This window comes from Sinocyclocheilus grahami, unplaced genomic scaffold (assembly GCF_001515645.1).
Source record: "Sinocyclocheilus grahami isolate Dianchi unplaced genomic scaffold, SAMN03320097.WGS_v1.1 scaffold25.1, whole genome shotgun sequence".
NCBI lineage: Eukaryota > Metazoa > Chordata > Actinopteri > Cypriniformes > Cyprinidae > Sinocyclocheilus > Sinocyclocheilus grahami.
Genome location: NW_015505204.1, coordinates 3342801 through 3365824, shown reverse-complemented (window position 1 = coordinate 3365824; position 23024 = coordinate 3342801). Strand labels below are relative to the sequence as shown.

General features: G+C 34.7%; 2 protein-coding genes across 2 annotated transcripts in view; both read right to left on the bottom strand.

Moving 5' to 3' along the window:
* Positions 1–409: 409 nt before the first annotated feature.
* On the bottom strand, positions 410–11322 carry cfap221 (cilia and flagella associated protein 221). Its single transcript, XM_016249248.1, has 25 exons — positions 11293–11322; positions 10254–10406; positions 10006–10106; positions 9597–9683; positions 9267–9362; positions 9075–9175; positions 7691–7794; positions 7387–7546; positions 7075–7195; positions 6280–6409; positions 5403–5505; positions 5202–5289; positions 5034–5117; positions 4727–4822; positions 4459–4549; positions 3890–3987; positions 3586–3666; positions 2854–2961; positions 2573–2743; positions 1961–2119; positions 1619–1719; positions 1413–1508; positions 1206–1316; positions 1039–1086; positions 410–825 (listed from the first exon to the last, which is right to left on the bottom strand). The coding sequence occupies exons 2-25, from the start codon at positions 10381–10383 to the stop codon at positions 699–701; spliced, it is 2592 nt and encodes an 863-aa protein (XP_016104734.1). The 5' UTR covers positions 10384–10406; positions 11293–11322; the 3' UTR covers positions 410–698.
* Positions 11323–19101: 7779 nt separating this feature from the next.
* Positions 19102–23024, bottom strand: part of LOC107565081 (dystrophin-like) — a 119607-nt gene continuing 115684 nt past the window's right edge. The window contains exons 80-81 of the mRNA XM_016250270.1: positions 19802–19894; positions 19102–19131 (exon numbers count right to left, since the gene is read on the bottom strand). Of these exons, the coding sequence (XP_016105756.1) occupies positions 19109–19131; positions 19802–19894 (116 nt within the window). The 3' untranslated portion in view covers positions 19102–19108. The remainder of the gene's footprint in view (positions 19132–19801; positions 19895–23024) is intronic.

The following is a 23024-nucleotide window of genomic DNA, read 5'->3' as shown; positions in this document are numbered from 1 at the left end:
TGTTGGTAAAAATATGTGTAAAAAAAAATAATCAGTGGGGTCTATAATTAAAAGAAGTTTGATTTTTTTTTTTTGGGGGGGGGGGGGGGGGATTTATATTTTAGGAGCATTATTATGTAAAATGTATTAAAATAACAAATATTTTGCACAAACTTGGAATTCATGCCCAACTGAGGACTGCTGTTATTAAAGCAAAAAAGTAAATATTTATGTTTCACTTGATATTATGCTCATCTAATTTGTAATGAATATATGTTTCAGTTTCAATGAATATACTTTTTTTCAATTTACCTAAACAATATTTTAGGATTGAAAAAATAACATTATGATGTAAAATTATATTAAAATGTGTAAAATATATTAAAATGTATAAGAATTAATGTCAAATAAATAATAAAGGAAATGGGTTTAGAAACAAAATATTTAATAGAACTTATGAAAAAAGGAAGATCCCATAGAAATATTGATCATGAAATTTGTTTCTGAAAGTACAGTTGCTGAGTTTCATGTGTCAGACATTTAATGCCATCTGGTGGCTTGTCACTGTATTTTGCTAAAGTCTGCAGGTTTACCTGAGCTGCCACTGCATTTCACTGTCCATTGCATTGTTCTAATTGTGCTTATTAACAGAATATGTACATACAACACTTAGTTATGAAAGAATTACTAAAGCATGAAGGCACACATAGATAAAAGTGCTATTTACTGTCACATGATGAAGCACAGCTGACTCTGCCTGTAGATTTCAATTCTTTTAATCTGCCCAGCACTTTTGGTCCCAGTCTGTTGCTATGTGTTGACGCCAACGGCTGCTCACGTGTGTCTCTGAGATCAAAAGAGAGGAAGAAACTTTATCTCACCTCACAACCAGAACAACAAGGCAAACAATATGCTGGAATCAACTTCCCCTACATGTTAGAACTGCAGAACAGACATAAAACTGCCCTTTTGCTTTATAGCTTATACTTCAGCAATCACCTTATCTATATGAGGATTATTTGCTACAACATGTGAAATGATCGAAGTGATGGTTCTCACCTCATGGCTGTTTCTGCAGAGGTGACTGTTGCACCTGGAGTTCTGAGACTTGCAGACAAAAAGATTAAGTTTAGGTTTCTATTCATTCATACATCAACCTCAACATAACCATGATAAACACAAGTCAATTAGCAAGTGTCAATGATTTGATAACCCATTGTACCGACCCGTTGTCTTCATCTCCATCCTCTTTAATAGATGTAGCTGAAGCTCTCTCAGACAGGCCGAACTCTGCCTCAACCATCTCAGGAGTGAGACGAAGATCTGAGCTCTCGGACCTGCCAGAGAAATCAAACCATCATGAATCTGTAAATGCTGTGACAAACAATCAAAGGCGGAAGGGTTATTGAAGCTGGTGGCTAATCTGCATTTACACTCCAGCTTGAATCTCATCTCTGATGCTGTCGGGCAGATCCTGAAGAGCTGGAGGAGCCTCCATAGGCAGCAGAATGATATCGAAGGGGTCAGACCTAGATAGAAAAGAGTTTTGCAAGAGTTGGACTTGTTTTATTGCATGTGTAAATAAACCCTAGTGTGTAATTGAGAGGTAAATGAGAGAGTGTGTGTGTGCAGTACTTACACATGTGGGCCGCAGTCGCCTCTTATAGTCGAAATATTGGATAAAGTGCTTAAGGCCACAGAGGGAAACTTCTTCCACGCCATAATCCCTTTGATTATATCCTGCAATTTATATTTTATGTAAATGCATACAGGATTTACAAATATTTTTTTCTTCATAACATTAATGGAATGATAAAACAAATAATTCCAGGCCTGGATGCTAATGATTTCAGACAGTAATAGTGCCAGTTTTGATATAAAACTTCATTTTAAAGCCACACCGATAGACATGTTGTTTTTGTGAAATTGTTTCAAATTGCAATGTGCAAAATGTCTCTTTCTGTAAAAATTCTCAACAAACCTTTCTATCTAGAAATTTCTTCTGTGTTGGAGGGAGATGCACACCCACAACATCGCCTTTAGGGATGGTGTATCGTGGCAGTGGACACAAATGAAAGTCCAGGTCACACTCCAGGTAAAGCGGAGCTGCTTTGAAGGCAGAGACATGTGGTGCAGGATTCTAAATTAAAATAAAAAGATTTTTCCATTTTTCCATTTTCAAACATGTCTTGAATAAAATAATAATTCAAATCTTTTAACGTGAAAAAAAAATACTACAGAACCGACAGGCTATATATACTTTGTTCCAATGTTATTTTAGGATCATTAACACATTATTATAATTCTTTATTACAATTTTTTATCTTTCTGTTTTTATTTTAACGTTAAAGTTTTAGAAATTTTGTTGTGTTTGTTACTTTATTAAGTTATAATTTTTATTTTATTTCAGTACTTCAAGGTAAACTAAATGAGGAATGAGAAAATTAGAAATGTTAATATATATATACAGTATATATATATATATATTTCAAGTAACATGTTTTTTATAGTTAATTTTATTTAACAACAATAACCCTTTTTTATTCATAGTATGGGCATAATCATGGTTTGATCATGGACTCAAAACACATACAAAGATCCGGAGAGGGTGGGCGTTGGGTGGTCTGAGGAGTGCTTCAGGTGCACTGAAACTAAGTGTGTGACCTAGATCCTGATCTGATCCATAATCTTCCTCTTGTTTCTTATCTTCCTCATCTTCACTGAGATCTACAGCTGTATATGTCACCACAGGCAACAACTCATCCTATGAAAATACAATTAGACTTGCTTTCAGACTTATTTATGATGCAAAATTTGAATTCCAAAAAAAACAAAAAACTTTAATAGTTAAAAGTAACACAAACGCATGTTTACCTGTGCTCCGGCGAGTAATGTCCTACTCACATCAGCAGGAATGAATGTTGTTGCTGCATCATAGACAGATAATGGCTGATAACCCATCAGTTTGTAACGCTGGGGGACCTTCAGGAAAGATGTGCAATTCTCAAAGAAATTAATTTGTGCTTCTGTTAAAGAGGCAATAGCATGCTTTTTAATGGATCTCAAAAAATTTATGAAATATACAGGTGATAGTTCACCTAAAAAGATTCAAAAGATATTTTGAGAAATGTATCAGCTTTTTTTTTCATTTGTTTGTTTGTTTTGCCCATACAATGGAAGACAATGGGAACCAAAACTGTTTGGTTACCAGCATTCTTCAAAATATCTTATTTTGCGTTTCACAGAAAAAAGAAAGTCAGACAGGTTTGGAATGACACGAGTGAGTAATTGACCATTTTAATTTTTAAGTGAACTATGCTTTTAAATATTATTTAAACAATACTATTATACTATACTCGGCACCATTTTGGATAAATAACTGGCTTTCATGTGGCACTTCCTGTTTTTTCTTTGTGGCTTGCCACTCAACCATACACACACGTCAGAACATCTCTCACGTATATTCTGCAAATTAAGACATTTTACAAAACCACATTTGACATTTCAAGCCAAAGGCTGCCAGTTACAGTAATTCAGGAAATTTAGGAGTCAAAAATGTCCCTATCAGAAGGTGAAGGAATGGGAAAAAGCACTTTCTTCCCGTACCTTTAGACTGAATAATGGAATCATGAGTTTCATATCCACTTCAGGCATTCTGACAGGAACATGCCCCAATGTATTCACAGCCTGAAAACCACAACACAACTTCATCCTCAACGCCACGAAATATGCCCTGATATTACCCATCTCAAATGTTGAACTGAAACTTTTTGGCAATGTTTAAACAAAATTAACCTCTTAGATTCTATTTATAGTAACTGAAAAGAGTTTTGTTGAAAAACCACAATTATAAAGTATATCAGAGTTACAGTACGTAAGCTCTGCACAATAACCATAAGCAGTCTCTCACAAGTTCATCAGGTTGGTCATCAGGTGTAAATCTATTGAAGGTGAAGGGCAGAAGTTTTTCTGGTGTCAGGGTAAAAAGACATGGCTTCTCATCCCCATCTACAACAAAACAACAGAAGAATGTCTAAAAAAATCAATTGAGATGATATGGCTAGTTTAACAATGTAATAACAATCTAAACTACAGCTGAAAAGTCTGGGGAAGGCAAGATTTATTAGTCTCTTAGGCTCACCAAGGTTTTCTATTTGAATATATTTTAAAATGTAATTTATTCCTGTGATGGCAAAGCTAAATTTCATCAGTCATAACTCCCGTCTTCAGAAATCTTTCTAAGGTGCTGATTTGGTGCAAAAGAAAAATGTCTTATATTATCAATTTTGAAAATATTTTTTGTGGAAGCCATGATTTTTCAAGACATTTTGTAAGGATTGTCTGATGAATAGAAACTTCAAAAGAACAGCATTTATTTGAATTAGATTGCTTTTGTAAACATGTAAAAGTCAATACTCTCACTTTTGAATCTAATGTGAATACAAGTATTAGTTTCTTATAAGAAAAATCCAGACTTGCCTGATTCTTTGTCTCCCTCCAGACTCCTGGTGTTGCGAACAAGCTCTCTTAGTGACACCAGTCTCTTGTTCATACGACATTGAAGAACAACCTCAATTAAACAAACCACAATGTAACATTATTATACTTATTAGTACAGTCAAGCATTTTATTTACAAGCACTGATAATCAGCACAGTGAGTGGTAAACAAGCATCTTAGTAATATGTTAAATAATAGTTTAATGTCATTCAAATTAAATTAACAAGGCAAAGGCAGAGTTATGTTACCTTTCGAGCAGCCTGCTGGAAGATTCTGAGCGCTCTCTGTCTGACCTCCAGCCGGCCAGTGCCATAGCTGCTGAAAACAGCAGTGCATTCTGGGAGCTATAACATAGAGCTGTTAAATAAGTCTAAAAGATATGAATTTTAAAGATAATGACTGGAGCTAGATGCTAATGCTTACATGAAAACAGTACTGTATGTGACAAGTGGCAAACTGGGACACAAACTACGTCAAAGTTACAGGCTGGAAACATGACTTCAATAAGAAAGATGCTAATTTATTCAAATATTTCAATGTCACACTTTCATGTACCTGTCCAACATGTCGCAAAACTCGCCGTGAGGAAAGTTTAGTTGAAGATCTTGAAGAGGCCACCGACTCACCACTGCATTTTAGCTGAAATTCACATAAAAAGCATGAGCATTCAGTGGAAAGTGGCACAAAATGTTCAATCTGAATTAAACCAATACATTGGCTTACTCTGTATGCAGCAAGAGCCTCATCTTGCTCCTTCAAAATTTTAAGTTTCTGGTCTGTTGAACATGGTTCATCACCCAGATCAACTTGCCTAAGGATAAAACACACTAGTCTTAAGGGTTTTCTAGTTCACCATATAATATTGTTGGTAAACTCAGAATATCTATATGTCATATGTTATATAAAGCACATGGAGCAACACACCAGCAGATATGTTTGGCTTTCTGCTCTTTTTGTTGGACCTTCTTTAAAAATGCGGCTTCTTTCATCTCTCTTGTCTGGTCTGCAACCTTGGTATAAGACATGGCTTCAACAAATAAAACACACAGGTATCTTGCATTAAATAACTTTACAAAGTTTTTACAAATCCAATCCAAATCTGTTCATGTATGGTTTAAAATCTGATTAAATCGTTAAAATGGGATTTCTGTGCTTCGGTCATAATAGTCAGCCTATAAGGTTTTTGTTATTCAGGATATATAACATATTTGACATCATACACACCACATTGGGTAAGAAATGTTGCTGAGAGTTGGCTAAAAAAGATTATTTTTTTAACTCCACTGCTGTCATCAGATTTTACTAGAATTACATACAGAGTGATGACTGTGGTGAGGGCAGCACAAAATAAAGTGGCACATGTGAGCTAAAGAATGGCCTCAGAAGTAAAAAAAAAGCACAACTGCAAAAGACCATTTTTTGGGTAACAGGTTGGGTAACTTGCAAAAGGGGCATGTAATTTGGAGACTATAAAATGGAGCACTATTTATTATTATCTAAGCTCCAGTCTGCTGAAAGGACCAGATTAGATCAGCAACAATTTCCATGCTGGTCCGAGCAAGTTTTTGCTTTTAAGTGCAGGTTTAATGCTGGTGGACCACCATAACTCTTTGTCTTTTGTAGGAGCAAAAACATAGCTTGTTGAAGCTGGCTGTCCAATGCCAGTTAAAAAAAAAAAACCTGGTGAAGACATCAGCATTCCAACACGCAGATACCGAGCCTTTGCCAAACTTTAATTTCCTGAGTTTTAGTTCTTAACATGCACCTCAGAGGCCCTCTGAATGAGAAATGGTGTTCTTACCCTCCCGAAGGTCCTTGTATCTCATTTTGTCTTGTGGCTGGAGAAGCATTTTAACCAGTCCTGCACGAGTGGTGACATCTGTGGAGGAAACCTGCAGTTGAGGATCAGGTTTGGTCTTCTTCTTGCTGCCCTGTTAGAGTAAAAACAGAAAAATGCGACTGTATGCATGATGAATCACTCTATGATTGCTGCATGATAGTTCAACCGACAGAAGAAATGCTTTAATTTTTCTATGTACAAACATTATTATTATTATTATTATTACCAACACTCATAATTTCATTATATATATTTTAATCAGATTTACTGTAACTGTATTATAGAAATTGTAATATAGAAATTACTTTAAACAATACCACAGCTAAAAGCTTTGCTGGTTTATAAGTGTAATTCTGTGTATGTGTTGTCCACATTTGATGACTGGCAGGGTATCAATTCAAATTCAATTTAGGAAGCTCAGTGTGCAAACAATAAAATTTAATTTGTAATTCAGTCTCACACAAACCTCTCAGCTACTGTTTTTTTAATGGGCAGAAATGCAATTGACCTCAGCTAATTCAAATTCCTGCATTTGTACAGCTTAAAACTTTTCAGACCATGTGGAATAAATCAGCACAAATGTGTTTTCTGTTCTGGGAGCAGGTTGTCTTGCTCAGCTAGAAAGACCAATATGTTTGCTGGTAAACAGCATGGCTTGGCTCGTCCTCCAGCTAGAGCAGCGCCAACCCATCACAAAAATACACTGTGATTGAAGCTGATCTTTTCAAAATTGAAGTAATAGAAGTTACAGCATACCTTCTCCAAGGAGGGAGCCGTTTTAAGCTTATGATGGGATGTAACAGCCGGAGATTTTCCATCAGAAGTCTTCCGCTCTTCACCAAAATGATCATCCTCCTCGATATTTCCATCAGGTTTACTGAGGCACAGAGAACACAAATGTCATTAGTCTTTGCACAATAGCATCTAAACTCAGATATTTATATTACATTTTACATTAAGGATGTTGCTATGTGGTTGCTAAAGTGCTATGAGTGTTTTAGCATATTGTTTTTAGGATATTGCATTGCTATTGTACTGCAATCTTTAACTTTTTTTTCTGTGTATTACCTGAGCAGCAGGTATGGAGATGAGGAACCTGTCACTGTGAAGATGACGGGTTTAGAGTTGAACTGAGAGATGACCAGCTGTAATGTGATATCAGCTGTACCGTATCGCAGAGGTGTAAATGTCACTTTTAACGCAGTCTTTCCATTTGCTGGAATAATGCCTGTTTAACATGGGCATAACACAAGTACAGTATGTACAATCTACTGTACTAGTATATATTTGATCACCAACTCGAGTTATATCAATACTTATTCCTTTATACTGGTTCACATTACTCTCTGACAGCAGATATGTCAAATGTTACCTGACAGTGGTTTTACAGTGAAGGCTTTATGGGGCTGAAGGCAGTGCACTTGGAACTCGAAGTCTATTGGACAACTGCAGCTAAGTGGAATCACATGACTGGCACTATAAAAACAAAAGAAAGTCATATATTTTCACATTTTCATTTACATATCAACAGAGGGAAAAATAACTAAACATGTCTTTCTTTATCATATCATTTCCATCGTATTTATTATGTTTACTACCATTTAAAAATTGAGGCGAGTGATTTTTGAATGTCCCTTAAGCTCACCAAGGCAGCATTTATCGGATCAAAATACAGTAAAAACAGTAATATAGTGAAATATTAGAATTCAAAATACCTGTTTTCTGTTTTCATATATTTTAAAACATAATTTATTCCAATGATGGCAAAGCTGAATTTCCTGCAGCCTTAAGTTCAAAAGAACATCATTTATTTTAAAAATATATTTTTTGTAACATTGTAAAAGTCTTATGGTCACTTTTTATCAATGTAATGCATGCTTGCTAACTAAAAGTATCAATTTCTTGAAAAAAAAATATATATATATATTAAAGTATAAATACACTCATATATCATAGAAAGTTTTATAACAAAAATGTTAACATACAGTTATTTTACACATGTTATTTGTTTAATATGTTAATCATTGCATACCTCTGCCCAAGTGGCACTGGGGGAAGACTAATGTGAGATGGGATGTGAAGATCATTGATAACAGGATATGCATGAACAGGAACCAGTAAGTTCTCATCACCCTGAAAACAACTTGGACAACTGCAGCTAAGTGGAATCACATGACTGGCACTATAAAAACAAAAGAAAGTCATATATTTTCACATTTTCATTTACATATCAACAGAGGGAAAAATAACTAAACATGTCTTTCTTTATCATATCATTTCCATCGTATTTATTATGTTTACTACCATTTAAAAATTGAGGCGAGTGATTTTTGAATGTCCCTTAAGCTCACCAAGGCAGCATTTATCGGATCAAAATACAGTAAAAACAGTAATATAGTGAAATATTAGAATTCAAAATACCTGTTTTCTGTTTTCATATATTTTAAAACCTAATTTATTCCAATGATGGCAAAGCTGAATTTTCTGCAGCCTTAAGTTCAAAAGAACATCATTTATTTAAAAAAATATTTTTTTGGAACATTGTAAAAGTCTTATGGTCACTTTTTATCAATGTAATGCATGCTTGCTAACTAAAAGTATCAATTTCTTTAAAAAAAAAAGTCGTACTGACCCCAAACTCTTGAAAAGTAGTGTGTATATATACACTCATATATCATAGAAAGTTTTATAACAAAAATGTTAACATACAGTTATTTTACACATGTTATTTGTGTAATATGTTAATCATTGCATACCTCTGCCCAAGTGGCACTGGGGGAAGACTAATGTGAGATGGGATGTGAAGATCATTGATAACAGGATATGCATGAACAGGAACCAGTAAGTTCTCATCACCCTGAAAACAATACAAACACACACAAGTTACAGCTGTTCTAAGTCCTGTCAGAATTTGCATGTGCAAACATCAGACGAAAACTTGTTCTCACCTTGCAGTGAATCCTGATGTTATCAGAAAAGTAACGCCACTCATCTGGCTGGAAGTGCACTGTAACAGTGTAAGCCAGACCCGGAACCAGTCGGCACTGCATTTAAAACAGGACTACCATCTTAATGGTCCTAAAATGACCTTTATTTTCTTTACGATGAATATAATGTATTTATTTATTAAAAAAATAAAATATTTTGCACAAACATTGTTGACAGGTGTTATTCAATTCACCTTTGCCGAGTTCCGAAATTAAAATAATTAGGAATATTACATAAAATTTTTATAGCAGGTCTGTAAAAGTAATATTTGAAAGCAGGTTGATGGTTACCTTTTTGGTGTACTTAATTTGGAAATGCTTTGTCAAAGGGGGCAAAATGTGGACACTGAGCACCTCCGAGGAGACATTGACAAGTTTCTTGGGGGAAAAAAACAAACAACAACAGCTTTTGTCATTACATCATACTTCCTCCCATTTTCTTCCTCTTCTGTAATGTTTCTTTCAGTTCATGAGAATTTCCCCTCCGACCGCAGAGTACTATCAGCAGAAATTTGGCCAAGTGTTTCAGAAAATGGAGTCTCCAGTGAAATCTTTAGCAATAATAAAAATGATTTTTTTTTTTTTTGGTTCGTTTGTTTCGGGTCACATTGTCCATGACATGAGCCATGTAAACATTCCACAAAACGTTTCACACCAAAAATGTATTCTATTTCTTTTGAGCAAGAAGTGAAAAACCAACCAGATTCTTCCTGTAATCCTTTCCTACTTCAAAGCCACTGAAATGCAGTTCTAATGGTTCGGCCTGAACTACACCATTACTCTTCAGTTTGGCAAACACCCCTAAAGGATAAACGTACAAAGACAAATTAAACATCAGTGGGAAATAGCAAAAGTCTATCAGTTTCATAAGACCAGTAATGTTGGTGGCCTGTTAGAAAGCTACAGGTCTAATGTTTCAGAAACAAACATTAGAAAAAGTGGTCTTACTAGTTTCCAGAAGGTGATGGGGGACATTTCCACTCTTTCTGGTGTCCTCCAGCAGCTGGCTGAGAGGAAGCAGGTTTTTCTTCTTTAGGCTCCTAGAGAAGGTCTCGGGGGCAGAATGAACCACCTCCATGACAGCTGGACTTCACAGAGATTCTTGATCATAACAAATAATCCACACCTGTGAGCGGATAGTTGATGTGACATTCAAGCAGTGTCCTTCAGTGTGACATTCAATACTTTGTCGTGTAAACAGCATTTTTCACATTTCTTGAAGAAATTATTATAAATGCAGTTTTGATGTGCTCAAATTAACTCAGAGACTACATGGAATATTTTACTTTATGCATTCACACTTTAACCTTAAAGGAGTAGTTCACTTCCAGAAAGAAAATTCTGCCATCATTTACTCACCCTCCACTTGTTCCAAACCTGTATCAGTTTCTTTCTTCTGGTGAACACAAACGAAGACATTTTGAAAAATGTTGGTATCCGAACAGTTGATGGGCACCATTGACTTCCATAGTCTGATAAAAAGCCAATGGTGCCCATCAACTGTACTCTTCTTTTGTGTTCACCAGAAGAAAGAAACTGATACAGGTTTGGAAAAAGTGGAGGGTGAGTAAATGATGGCAGAATTTTCTTTCTGGAAGTGAACTACTCCTTTAAGTCTTGATTAACAGACATAACGTCCATGTTATTTTTTATTAACGTTACCTCTCAAATGCATTTTTTTAATCTTGTTATAGTTATGTGGATATGTGCAATATGATTAAAATTCCCATCTCTCCTCCTTAACTTTACAGCTTAAACATATATACATGAAATTATTCATATCAGAGCAAATACCTGAACGGTTTGTTTTCAAAACGTAACGGAAGTCAGAGGTTGTTGCTACTGTAAACCGCGCAACGTCGCCATTAAAAGAAGAGTTTTATTTGAAATACTTTTGGTTTAGGTGTCCTTTTATTTATTTATTTATTAAACTCTACCTGAATCAAACACACTTTAAAAACTCAAACTAGAAACTCAAAGAACGTACCTGTTGATTCTCCATTGCGGTCACGTCAACAATCCCGTCACCATGACAACAAAAGACGCTGAGGTTACAAAGAGCAAAAAGGTCCAACAATTTTTTTACTTCTATGCACTTGAAAAGAAAAGGTAAAAAAAAAGAAGCTTGTGTGTGAGAAATGTGTGAAACCAAAACATTAGCAATAGTTTTAAAGACTTAATTGACAAATGTATTCAGTTATTCATCTCTTTGCTGTTTGTAAATCAAAATCAAAACTATTACATAACATTTTGGAAATATATCTTTGAAATCTGGTTGAGGGTTTGTACCTAAAATGAAATAAAATAAAAACATCACAGTTTTATAAATTAATTGGACCAACTCTTCAAATCAGAGAAATTCAACTCAGTTTATTTATGAAAAATTCACTATTTTACAATACCGATGCAACCATACATAGACATACAATGATATAAGTTTCTTTATATATATATATATATATATATATATATATACACACACACAGACGTTTAGGACCCTTTGATACTGCATATAATGATTATTGAGAAATTATTAAAATACACTTTATTATAATAAAATATTCTGTAAAGGTCAAAATTAGTCATTCTTGAGAAAACTTTTAAATGAATAGAATAAAAGCAAACAGAAATAAAAAATTTAATTTAGTCTATTAATATAAACTAAACATAGAATATATGCCATACTTAATTTTAAATGGTTACCTAAATCAACAATCATAATCATAAATAAGCAAGCAATACTGACCAGCGTAGGTGGGGTAAACATCCTTTGTCACAAAGAATATGAGAGCCAACACTCTGAGCTTCACAAACATGACTGACAACATCACTGATGGGCCAAGCTGGGAGCTTTTAAACTTCAGTGTCTGTTTGTCATGTGCTCAAGGGGAACCAGGAGCAATATGACTCAACAGCTTCCTCTTTGAGACAGGGTTATTAAAAAAAAAAAACACACACATCTAAAACGTGATATATGGGATGAAAGTCAAAATAATAAAAATACAGATAATTAAAACTATTTAATTTTGTAATATTTTTGTTTTATTTGTCAAATGTCGACATTGATTTAATTTAAAATTGACATGTAGAATGACAAACACTATTTTTTATTAAAACATTATTTATCTTTCTTTTTATCACTCATTCCTGTTGCGTATACAGTGGGTACGGAAAGTATTCAGACCCCCTTAAATTTTTCACTCTTTGTTATATTGCAGCCATTTGCTAAAAATTTAAGGGGGTCTGAATACTTTCCGTACCCACTGTATATAGACATTTCTTCTTGGAAAGTAAAATTCATGACCACCAGGTAGGGCTGGACGATATGGCCAAAATTTATATCACGATATTTCTTATAATCGGTCGATACGATATAATTCCAATATCGATATGAACACTATTAAAAAAGCCTCATAAAAACGGCCAAGAACGGCCACAATAGATGTCTGTACCTATAAACTTATGAAAAATTTATTTGCCAACTCTATGAAACCTACTCCTATAAAACTATATAATATTTTAGGAAATAAATAAATGTTCACCTTTTATTGGTATTCGACCTTCATACAAACATGAAATGTGAAATCACTGTCAAATAAATCTCAGACTCTCCTTATTAATATTAATATTTTTTTCAGTTATTTTAAATAGTAAAAATATTTCAAAATGTTACTGCTTTTGGTGCATTTTGGATCAAATAAATGCAGGCTTGGTGAGCAGAAGATAATTCTTTAAGAAACATTAAAAATCTTGCAGTTGAAAAACCTTTGACTGGTCGTGTAGGCTGATTATTCTTATAGATTGAAACGCGCATTAACCAGGATAACGAGTATGAAACATGCTCCGAGTTGCTTCAGAAAACACAAAAATAGAGCAACAACAAAAAAGCATGTTGCTGGAAATGGGTTTATTATTGAAAATGCAAACTGCTTGTCTGCCAGCAGGAGGCGCTGTGAGCGGCGGAACTAGCGGTTTCTCCAGTAATGGCTGTAAACATGATTCTACTTTATCAGATAAAAATGCCATCTAAACTATTCTGAAGACAGTCGGTTCCCTTCAGAGATACATTCATATAAAACACCCGCGACGCGTTTTGATTTTGAAAGCTGCAGTGCTCATGTTTATTCAACGAAGTCAAACGCCACAAATAAATCAATGTATGGGAAACACTGGTAATGTATATCGAAATATCGGAAATGTGTTTAAAAATCATATCACCGTTATTGAAAAAAATTATATCGCGATACATATTGATATTGAATTATTGTCCAGCCCTACCACCAGGGGAAAAACAGGGAAACCCTACTGTGGTTGGGAAATAAACAGGTCCAGCACTGCCCTAAATGGTCCCTGTGTGTAACTTACCTCACCATTCAATTACAGAAGTGTGTAGCATTCATGTAATCCAAAATGCAGCTCTTACCGAGATCTTACTAAGAAAATCTGATAATCTGTTGTTTGCTTTTCTCTGTTTCACTTTTGTAATGGCATACCATTGGTCCACACACATCACTTGTTCACCTGAGGTTTGCTGATCTACAGTGCATCTACATTCCTGACAGATGTTAAATCATGGCTGTCTAATGCTGTTCCTGGAGATACACTTACCTGCAGAGTTCAGAACCAACCCTGATCAAATCATCAAGTGCTTTTGAGGATATTAATTCGCTGCTTCAATTCATTTATTATTTCACATATATACACTAAGCCACCAGGTTGGTTTTAAAGCCACATGGTAGCTTGACATTCTTTTTAATATCTAAAATTGAATTTCACCAACACATTTTCAGTTGAAATATTGCCGAGTATGTCAGATGATAATGCAATCATTTACCTACACTGTGGCACAGTGAATCTATAATAAAACAGACAAACGGTGGCAAAAAAGTATTTCCATTTTTATCAACTAATGCAGCAGCAAGTTAAGAAAACCACAATTACATTTCATTGTCTGGTAAAATACTCCTTTTGCAATTACAAATAAAATGTATGTTTCCAGAACAAGAGTTAGCATCAAATAGCTCATCTCAGAAATAAATATGCAGTACTCTGGACATGCTCATCTCCAAGGTGCCAAACTGTTTTGTAGTTATAACGGTTGTGCATACATATACATTATGATCATTTATTTCTATATATGTGTTCACACAAATAAAATGACAAACATCTCAATCACACAGAAACAAACTCGGATGTGTTAAAGAACAATGCAAAGCGGAATCATGTGTCTTATTTCATCATCTCAAGTGTATTTCTGTAAAAAATTGATTTTCAGTGCTATTGTTTGCTAGCATGTATAGATGTCAATGACAATAAATAACCCCAGATGAAAATGTTCAATCAGGCATTATATTATTATAACACTGAGTATGTGCTACCTTTCATTTATTCTTATTAGAGCTCACTCAATAGAATTGACAAATATTCTTACTGCTTAGTTTTTAACAACACTTAACCCCAATTCTGTAACATTTCTGTAAAGTGGACTGGATGTACTTTTCTCTTCATTTGTTACTTGGAAATGGAAATACAACTAACACCATATGATTGAAGCACTAGATCAATTCTCATTCTGTAAGGAACGGAAGCCCATTTACAACATTTCCATCTCACAATTTACTTTTTTCCTCACAATTCTGAGAAAAAAGTCAGAAATGCGAGATTTGAACTAAGTTCAGACATTTTTTCTTAGCAATTCAGTGTTTACATCTAACAATTCTATTAAATTTTTCTTCCCACCATGTAATAAAAATGGTAACTGCAACTTTTAAAGGCACAATATGTAAGATTTTTTGTATTAAAATATCCAAAAACCACTAGAACAGTGTTATATATTTTGCTGACTTGTGTACTTACATTATCCCAAATGTTTCGAAGAATGTTTAAATCCAGAGAAATAAGCAATTTTAACTAGCGACACGGACCGTGTCCATAGTGTCATTGTGTCACCTGCTAATGACGTCATAACCCCTCGATTTCCGGTTTTGTTTTGTAGAAAACATTGAAACACCAAAGACTGGGGATGAAGATCACAACTCCCATGATTCCACACTCAGTCACGGAGTCATCAAACTACGCCTTTGCCTCCGTTTATTTTGAATACGTGCCCTCTAGCGGCAGAAAAATACATATTGTGCCTTTAATCTCACAACTCGATTGCAATTGTGAGTTTGTCACAATTCTGAGAAAAAAAAAGTAGTCAGAATTCAGACAAAAAGTCATTTTTTTTATTCCGTGGTGGAAACAAGCTTTCAAAAATATATATATCTCTAACATGAGAGTTGTCAATAATATACAAATACTATGATCATGCTTCTTATTGCTCCATTAATAAGCACGGACAGAGCATGAAGAAAGTGAATATCTGTGAGGTAGACGGTATTTAACCTTAATCAGTATGCCTTTAATAATAATAATAATAATAATAATAAATCATGACAACAAATTTTGCTTTGCATGATGATGTCTGCAGTAGTTGAACGGGACAGGTTACATATTGTACAGAAAAACATACAGACATGTTTCTGTCTAAACATTATTTCAGAAACTTTCTAGTATTTACTTGCAATTAATAAATAAACAGATGAAATCATTTGATTATCAAATCCAACATATTAAAAAATAAAATAAAATAATGCTAAACCAGCAAGACAATCAGAAGTGGCTACATACATAGAATGTAAAAAAAAGAGCAAATTATTTCCTTGGCACATAAATAATGTGTATTAAATTACCCCAACACACCCAGACGCACACACAAACGTGAGTAAATGCTTGCACTCACACAGCAATAATAACAGCAGAATGCAGATGCACTGAAGCTTTACTGCAGCTCTAATTAAACAGCCTGAGGAAAGTACCGATCAAATAACAAAAACTTAAATCCAATTACTGCAGTGTGTGTGCATGTGTGTCTCTATAAGGGATTACTGAACATGTCTCCAACCCACAAAAGAAGAGCATTAATTAAGTAAGATAAATTAAATGTTGCAGGTACACCATTGTAAGAGCATGCGGTTTTACACTAAATATGTATCTTTCATCAGATATATTGCATTAATAACACTTGGTTTATCATATACAGGCCTGTCCAAAATAAGAACAAAGTTCTTCTCATTTGCATTAAAAGGAGGATGATTAACATCTTAAATCAAGTGGATGCACATTAATGTGCAAACTGTATGGAGAAAAACAAAACTATTGTGCACTGAACAGTAAAAAAAAAAAACCTAATGAACATGAAATACTAACTTTTCCCCAGTGAAATTTGATGATTCTCAATACTGATTTGATACCACAGTAAAAAGTAATATACTAAACACTCTACAATTAACAATACTTCTACAGAATTTATTAGTTTATATACATTTTTGAATATTCACATTGTATAAATTAACATTAGGTGATGTATTATGAATAAACAATAGTATATTTAGGGATTAACATTAACCGTGCTGGGGTGCGTTTCCCAAAAGCATCGTTAACTAACTATGGTGGTAAGTTCCATTGAACTCTATTGATAACGATGGAACTTGCGACCATAGTTGCTTTTGGGAAACGCACCCCTGGGCGATTTAACCAAAAATCTGTCTCACTTTTTTATCTTTTAGGATTCTGATGGTTTTACAGTTTATCATGGTTTTTCCACTGACTGTGCCTCTCAATTCAAGGTGCGGTCTACGTTGCTTAGCCACTTGGACTGGTATGCCGTTTTTTCAAAAATTCATACCGTGTGCGTAATTCAAATTCAACAGCCCAAAACAGTTTTAAACAAAATATTCACTGCAGAGGATCCATTGGTGAACAAGTGATGTAATCCTAAATTTCTCCAAATCTTTTCTAATAAAAGAAACTAACTCATCTACATCTTGGATGGCCCAAGGGTAAGAAAATCTCAAAGGGGTCATGGGATGCCCATTTTCCACAAGTTGATATGATTCTTTAAGGTCTTAATGAAAAGTCTTTAGTTAAAATTGTAACATGACTTTTTTTGAGGGGGCCCAATCATAATTAACTGACAGTTAACTACTTACTAAACACAGCTCATGATTTATTTTATACTTGCTATCAAATACACATGTACTAACATAGCGAGTATTCAGTAAGAGATGTGGTGTGGATTTTCAAGAAGTCAGAGAGCGGAGGTATAGTATCATCACGGCCTGCGTCTGGATGGACAGTGAACCGTTTCCGGTTTGGGCATTTATTTAGGATTGTTCTACAAATGCTTTGTGGATTTTAAGGTTTTATTTTTATTTAGCCGTTTATGAGTCACAGCAGGGTGAGTTTAAAGGGAAAGAGAACAACACAAAACAGACAAGATCAGTAATAAAGCTGAAGATGTCAAAAGCTCAAATTATGATATTAAATTATTTTAATTTATTTCAAAGCCAGAGTATTTCTTACTATTTCTTAGAGAGGCTGTTTGATTTAGTTTACCCATGAATGTTAATTAATGCATTAAAGACACAATATGTAAGATTTTTTTATTAAAATATCCAAAAACCACTAGAACAGTGTTATATATTTTCCCCCACATACGCACGACCGGAAGGAGTTGACGCGGTCGACTGTGGCATAATAAAACCTCCGCTGCTTTCGAGCCGTGCGTCACGCTCATTCAGCGGCTTCGTTTCGCTTCGACGGCTTTCAGCCTCACCCTGCTTCATTCTACTACGTTAATAAATCATTAGCTCATCCATGAACATGAGTCCAGTCGGATTGCATCAGCTGTGGGGATGAAGATCACAACTCCCATGATTCCACACTCAGTCACGGCGTCATCAAACTACGCCTTTGCCTCTGTTTATTTTGAATACGTGCCCTCTAGCGGCAGAAAAATACATATTGTGCCTTTAATCTCACAACTCGATTGCAATTGTGAGTTTGTCACAATTCTGAGAAAAAAAAAGTAGTCAGAATTCAGACAAAAAGTCATTTTTTTTATTCCGTGGTGGAAACAAGCTTTCAAAAATATATATATCTCTAACATGAGAGTTGTCAATAATATACAAATACTATGATCATGCTTCTTATTGCTCCATTAATAAGCACGGACAGAGCATGAAGAAAGTGAATATCTGTGAGGTAGACGGTATTTAACCTTAATCAGTATGCCTTTAATAATAATAATAATAATAATAATAAATCATGACAAATGTCTTTGCTTTGCATGATGTCTGCAGTAGTTGAACGGGACAGGTTACATATTGTACAGAAAAACATACAGACATGTTTCAAACACACATTCTTTCGCACACGCACAAGTATAACGGGCTTGCCTTTTAATATGCATTTGTTATTTTGTTACAAACAAAATTAGTTGATAAAGCACCCTTGCGTATACTCAGTCACCCATTTAGATAAAACACTTTTTTTTTTAAATGCGCTCCACTCCGTACAAAGACATGGCACGCAATGTTGCATGTTATCACACACCTGTCGTTCTATTTTTGTACAATTGCATAGAAGTTTAAAAACCTTTTTTTAGAAACATAAAGTGTCACATAGCAATTTAATCATGCAAAGAGTAGAAAAGCAGTGGGTCAGAGAAATTTACAGGTGGTGTTCGTCGCAAAATAATATTTTTCTCCATATTGCTTAAAAAGGAATCCAAAATAGTACTATATCTTATATCAGTTTTGCAATTACTGGCACCTTAAACTACTGCAATACATGCAATGCAATCATAGACTGTGACGACCAGTTTCCAGACATTAACAAAGGTTTTTTTTTTTTATCATCAAGTATTGGAGCAAAAAAAAGAGTGAAAAGAGTAAAGGGTTAGTAACGATACTAACCTCTCACGGGTTTAGCCGTCCACCTCCTTAGACACAGAGGAAAACAGGAAATAAGAAAAATCAGTAAAGTTGGAATAGGGATAGGCAGTTAGACTGGATCTAAACAGGATTTGTACTGCAAGCACAATGGATGCAACAAGATGATGTTTAATGCTTTAATTACATACACATACTGTACGTTTTTTTGGATTGTTATGCATTTGCAATTCTGTGCTTCTCACAATACATATCCTGTTAAGAGTCACTTTTAAAAAGAGAAACAGCTTAAGAAGAATGTACATCAATGTTAATAATTTCTTTACAGTTGAAGACTCATTCTGTCATTTAAAAGTCATTTTTTTTAAATATGTTATACTAAAATAGTCCCTCGTCATCCGTTTATAGCAGGACGTAGAAACATAAAGTGTCACATAGCAATTTAATCATGCAAAGAGTAGAAAAGCAGTGGGTCAGAGAAATTTACAGGTGGTGTTCGTCGCAAAATAATATTTTTCTCCATATTGCTTAAAAAGGAATCCAAAATAGTACTATATCTTATATCAGTTTTGCAATTACTGGCACCTTAAAAAAAAAAAAAAAAAAAAAAAAAAAAAAAAAAAAAAAAAGTGCATACTTTTTGGCTAATTTGAGACTCTCTGCATCAATTTGCTGGATTAACGGAAATGTTTGTAGCAGACAGTGTAGCTGGACTCTCACCTTGGCTGTGAGGGAAGGAATTGTTGAGCTGCTCAATCACGTCTTCTAATCCAGTGCTTGCATCCTGGGAGGGACTGGACAGCTCATCATCACCTGAAACACACAGCAGTGAACCAATTACAACTGAGAACTGACCTTAAAAACCCTGGATGTTGTCCTGCCGCCCGAGACATTTCATATTTAAACAGAGATGATGTTTGCTGCCTGTATTGACTCAGAGGATAATACTGAAGGTGATGTTGAGGACTCTCATATACAGTATAATACGGTCCAATAGTCTGAGAGCACTAATAAAATAGTTTCCATTCAAAACTTCATTCATTTATCTACAACTTCTATCGTCATTCTAACAACTGAAATCCAGAAACAACCAGAGTGCTTCAAATGGAAGTACACAGAGTTCAAATAGTCAATGTTACAAATGAAAGATCTCATTCAACATCATAACACACATGCCAAATGCATGTGAAATGAAAAGAAAAAAAAAGAATTGAAGCAGTCAAGTTTAGCTCAATACGTCGATTTTACATTCAAGCAGAACTGGCCAAAGTAAAATATCCCAAAGAAAGGAAAAATACATCATTGTAAACCATCTTGTTTTGTGATCTTGACAAAGGTTATCTTGAGTTTTTGTCTTTTTGTCAAGAAAATTATGGAAATAAAAAAGTAAGATGCATTGTCACATAATCTCATACATGTCACAATTTCATGGGTCCAACTGAGGTAAATTTTGATAAAAAAAATTACAAATTACAACAGCTAATTCTTTGAGACTAGTGTGTCACAAGAAAATAACTACAAAAAAAAGTTGACAGTGTTATGTTAGGCTCATGCAATAAATCAAAGAAACTCATTATAAAACAAAACATAACATTTTTAAATGTGTATCAGAATCATAGTTGTCACAGCAAGAATGATTCTAAAAATAAATCGACGCTCTGGTTTTAGTTACACAAACACAATAACTGTACAAAATAATTAACAGTTACACAGATAAAACAGTAACTATAGGTTATAATGTGTAAGAAGAAACAAATTAAGCTACTGGGCCATTGACATAACATTAGAAAAAAAAATTTTAAGGTGCTGAAATTGGCTTATCCCCCCCCCCTATTTTTTTTGCACCTTTTGCTTGCTGTTTGTTTAAAATGCTCGTGGTGTGATGAATACATTTTTGAGCAGAAATAACCCATATAGCATTAAGAATCATTAAAATGGCATGTATACTAATCAAACAAGAATTAGAAAATGTTGTGTGAAATAGTATTAGATGTATTAGTAAACACATCACACTGCAGAACACTGAAAAACTGGAAAATAGCACTAATGGCATGTAAAACTATAAATACCAGTTCCATAGATCTATACATGCCTCTGGGGTGAAATAAAAGCATAAATCAATAAAAGCAGTAAGTACACTTTAGGAAGGCGTTACAGATGACCTGAATCGTAAATGTCAAACTGCACTGATTGGTGTTTGTTCTTCAAATACTGAAGTACACCCAATTTTGTTGGAACCTTGTTGGACCATGTTTTCTTCAAAATGAAGACAACAAATATAAGATGTTGGCTAGCAGTTAAGGGCAAAAACACTTCTTTTGTATCCATACGTGAATAAAAGCTCCCTGTGTTCCTTTTTGTTTGGCACAGACAAGAACATAGCCTCTTTTTGTCCATTCTGAAAATCTTTTGCTGAAACCAGCCTGGGCTTCAAGCCAAGTCATACAATAAAAGCTTCACAAGTACAGCTATTAAACATAATAATTACTATGCATGTCAGTTAACTAGTAAAAATTAAGAAATTAATTAATACATTTTTAACCGTGGGCAGATAGAAGAGATTGCATTAATGACTAGCTTTTACTTGTACACAGAAAAATTCAAGATACACCAAAATGGAAGACAATGTGCTGCCTATTATTTGAATTAATAATAAAAAAATATTGTGTTTACACAACTGTCTACATATATATTTCTATGGAAGCTTGTTTCTGCCGCAGAATAATTAAAATAATAAAAAAGGTAATTGCAGCTTTTTGTCTCACAATCTGGACTTTTCTGAGGAAAAAAAGAAGTCATAATTTTTCCTCTTGCGATTCCAGGTTTACATCTCACAATTCAGTTTATGTCATAGTTCTGACTTGTTTCTCAGAATTCTGAGTTTATGTCTTGCAAATAGGGCTGGGTATCGTTCAAAAAATTTTTTATATCGATACCGATACCTTGACTTCGATACCGGTTCCTGAAAGATACTTTTTTCGATACCAATTTTATGAAATTAATTTTAACAAGATTACATTATCTAAAAAAAAAAAAGCTTGTTGATGTTTATACAAACTCAAAGACTCATCTCCTGAGCCACTGCACAAAGGAACAAAATGTAACCAATACAATAAATCAGTGCAAATAGTTAATAAAGCTCAAATAGTCTTCAGTTTACACATCTGTTAGGCTACGTTTACACTAGTGCGTGTTCGTTTTAAAACGCATAGCTCAGACAGAATCATGATTTCTATTTATTTCCCACTGATTTACTGATGAGCATTCGCAGCTTTCAGCGCTGTCTGCCTGTGTTCTCTCTTCCATGATCGCTGCTCTGACTCCGAGTCAGAGGTAATAACATATTTCATTTCAGCAGCATTACATGGCCAAAACACACATTAGACGGCAATCGGAAGTTATTACAAACACTCGATGGTGGTTTAAAGTGAGTTTGAGTAAAAGCGGAATATGAATCTTATTTATTGTCTTATATAGCATGATGCTACAGTTTGCATGAATGGTCACATAACACGTGCTTTCGGTCGTGTAGTATGAACGGACAACTGCATATGATCGGAACTCCACGCAGCTCCCGCGCTACTCTCCATTGGAAATGAATGACTGAATGACCGGTCTGCCGCCTGTTGTTTGTCGGAGATAGTGGAAAGCCGGCTTGAAACGCCAGTATGACGAGGATCGTTTTCCTTTAAAAACATAAACGCACCAGTGTAAATGTAGCCTTATATCTAAGGGGGCTGGGACGCATTCGCACTACAGCTTCACGTGTGTGCCACATCTCTAAGTGTAACCGGTGTAAACTAGTAGGTGTGTTCGACTTGACGAGGACTGACTGTGCAGTGCAGACCGATCTGTGTATTACAGTACCACGAGAGCTAAAGAGAGCAGACTGCTCCGTGCGCTTTCGAATCGCTCTCGCGGATGTCAAACACTGATCGATCTG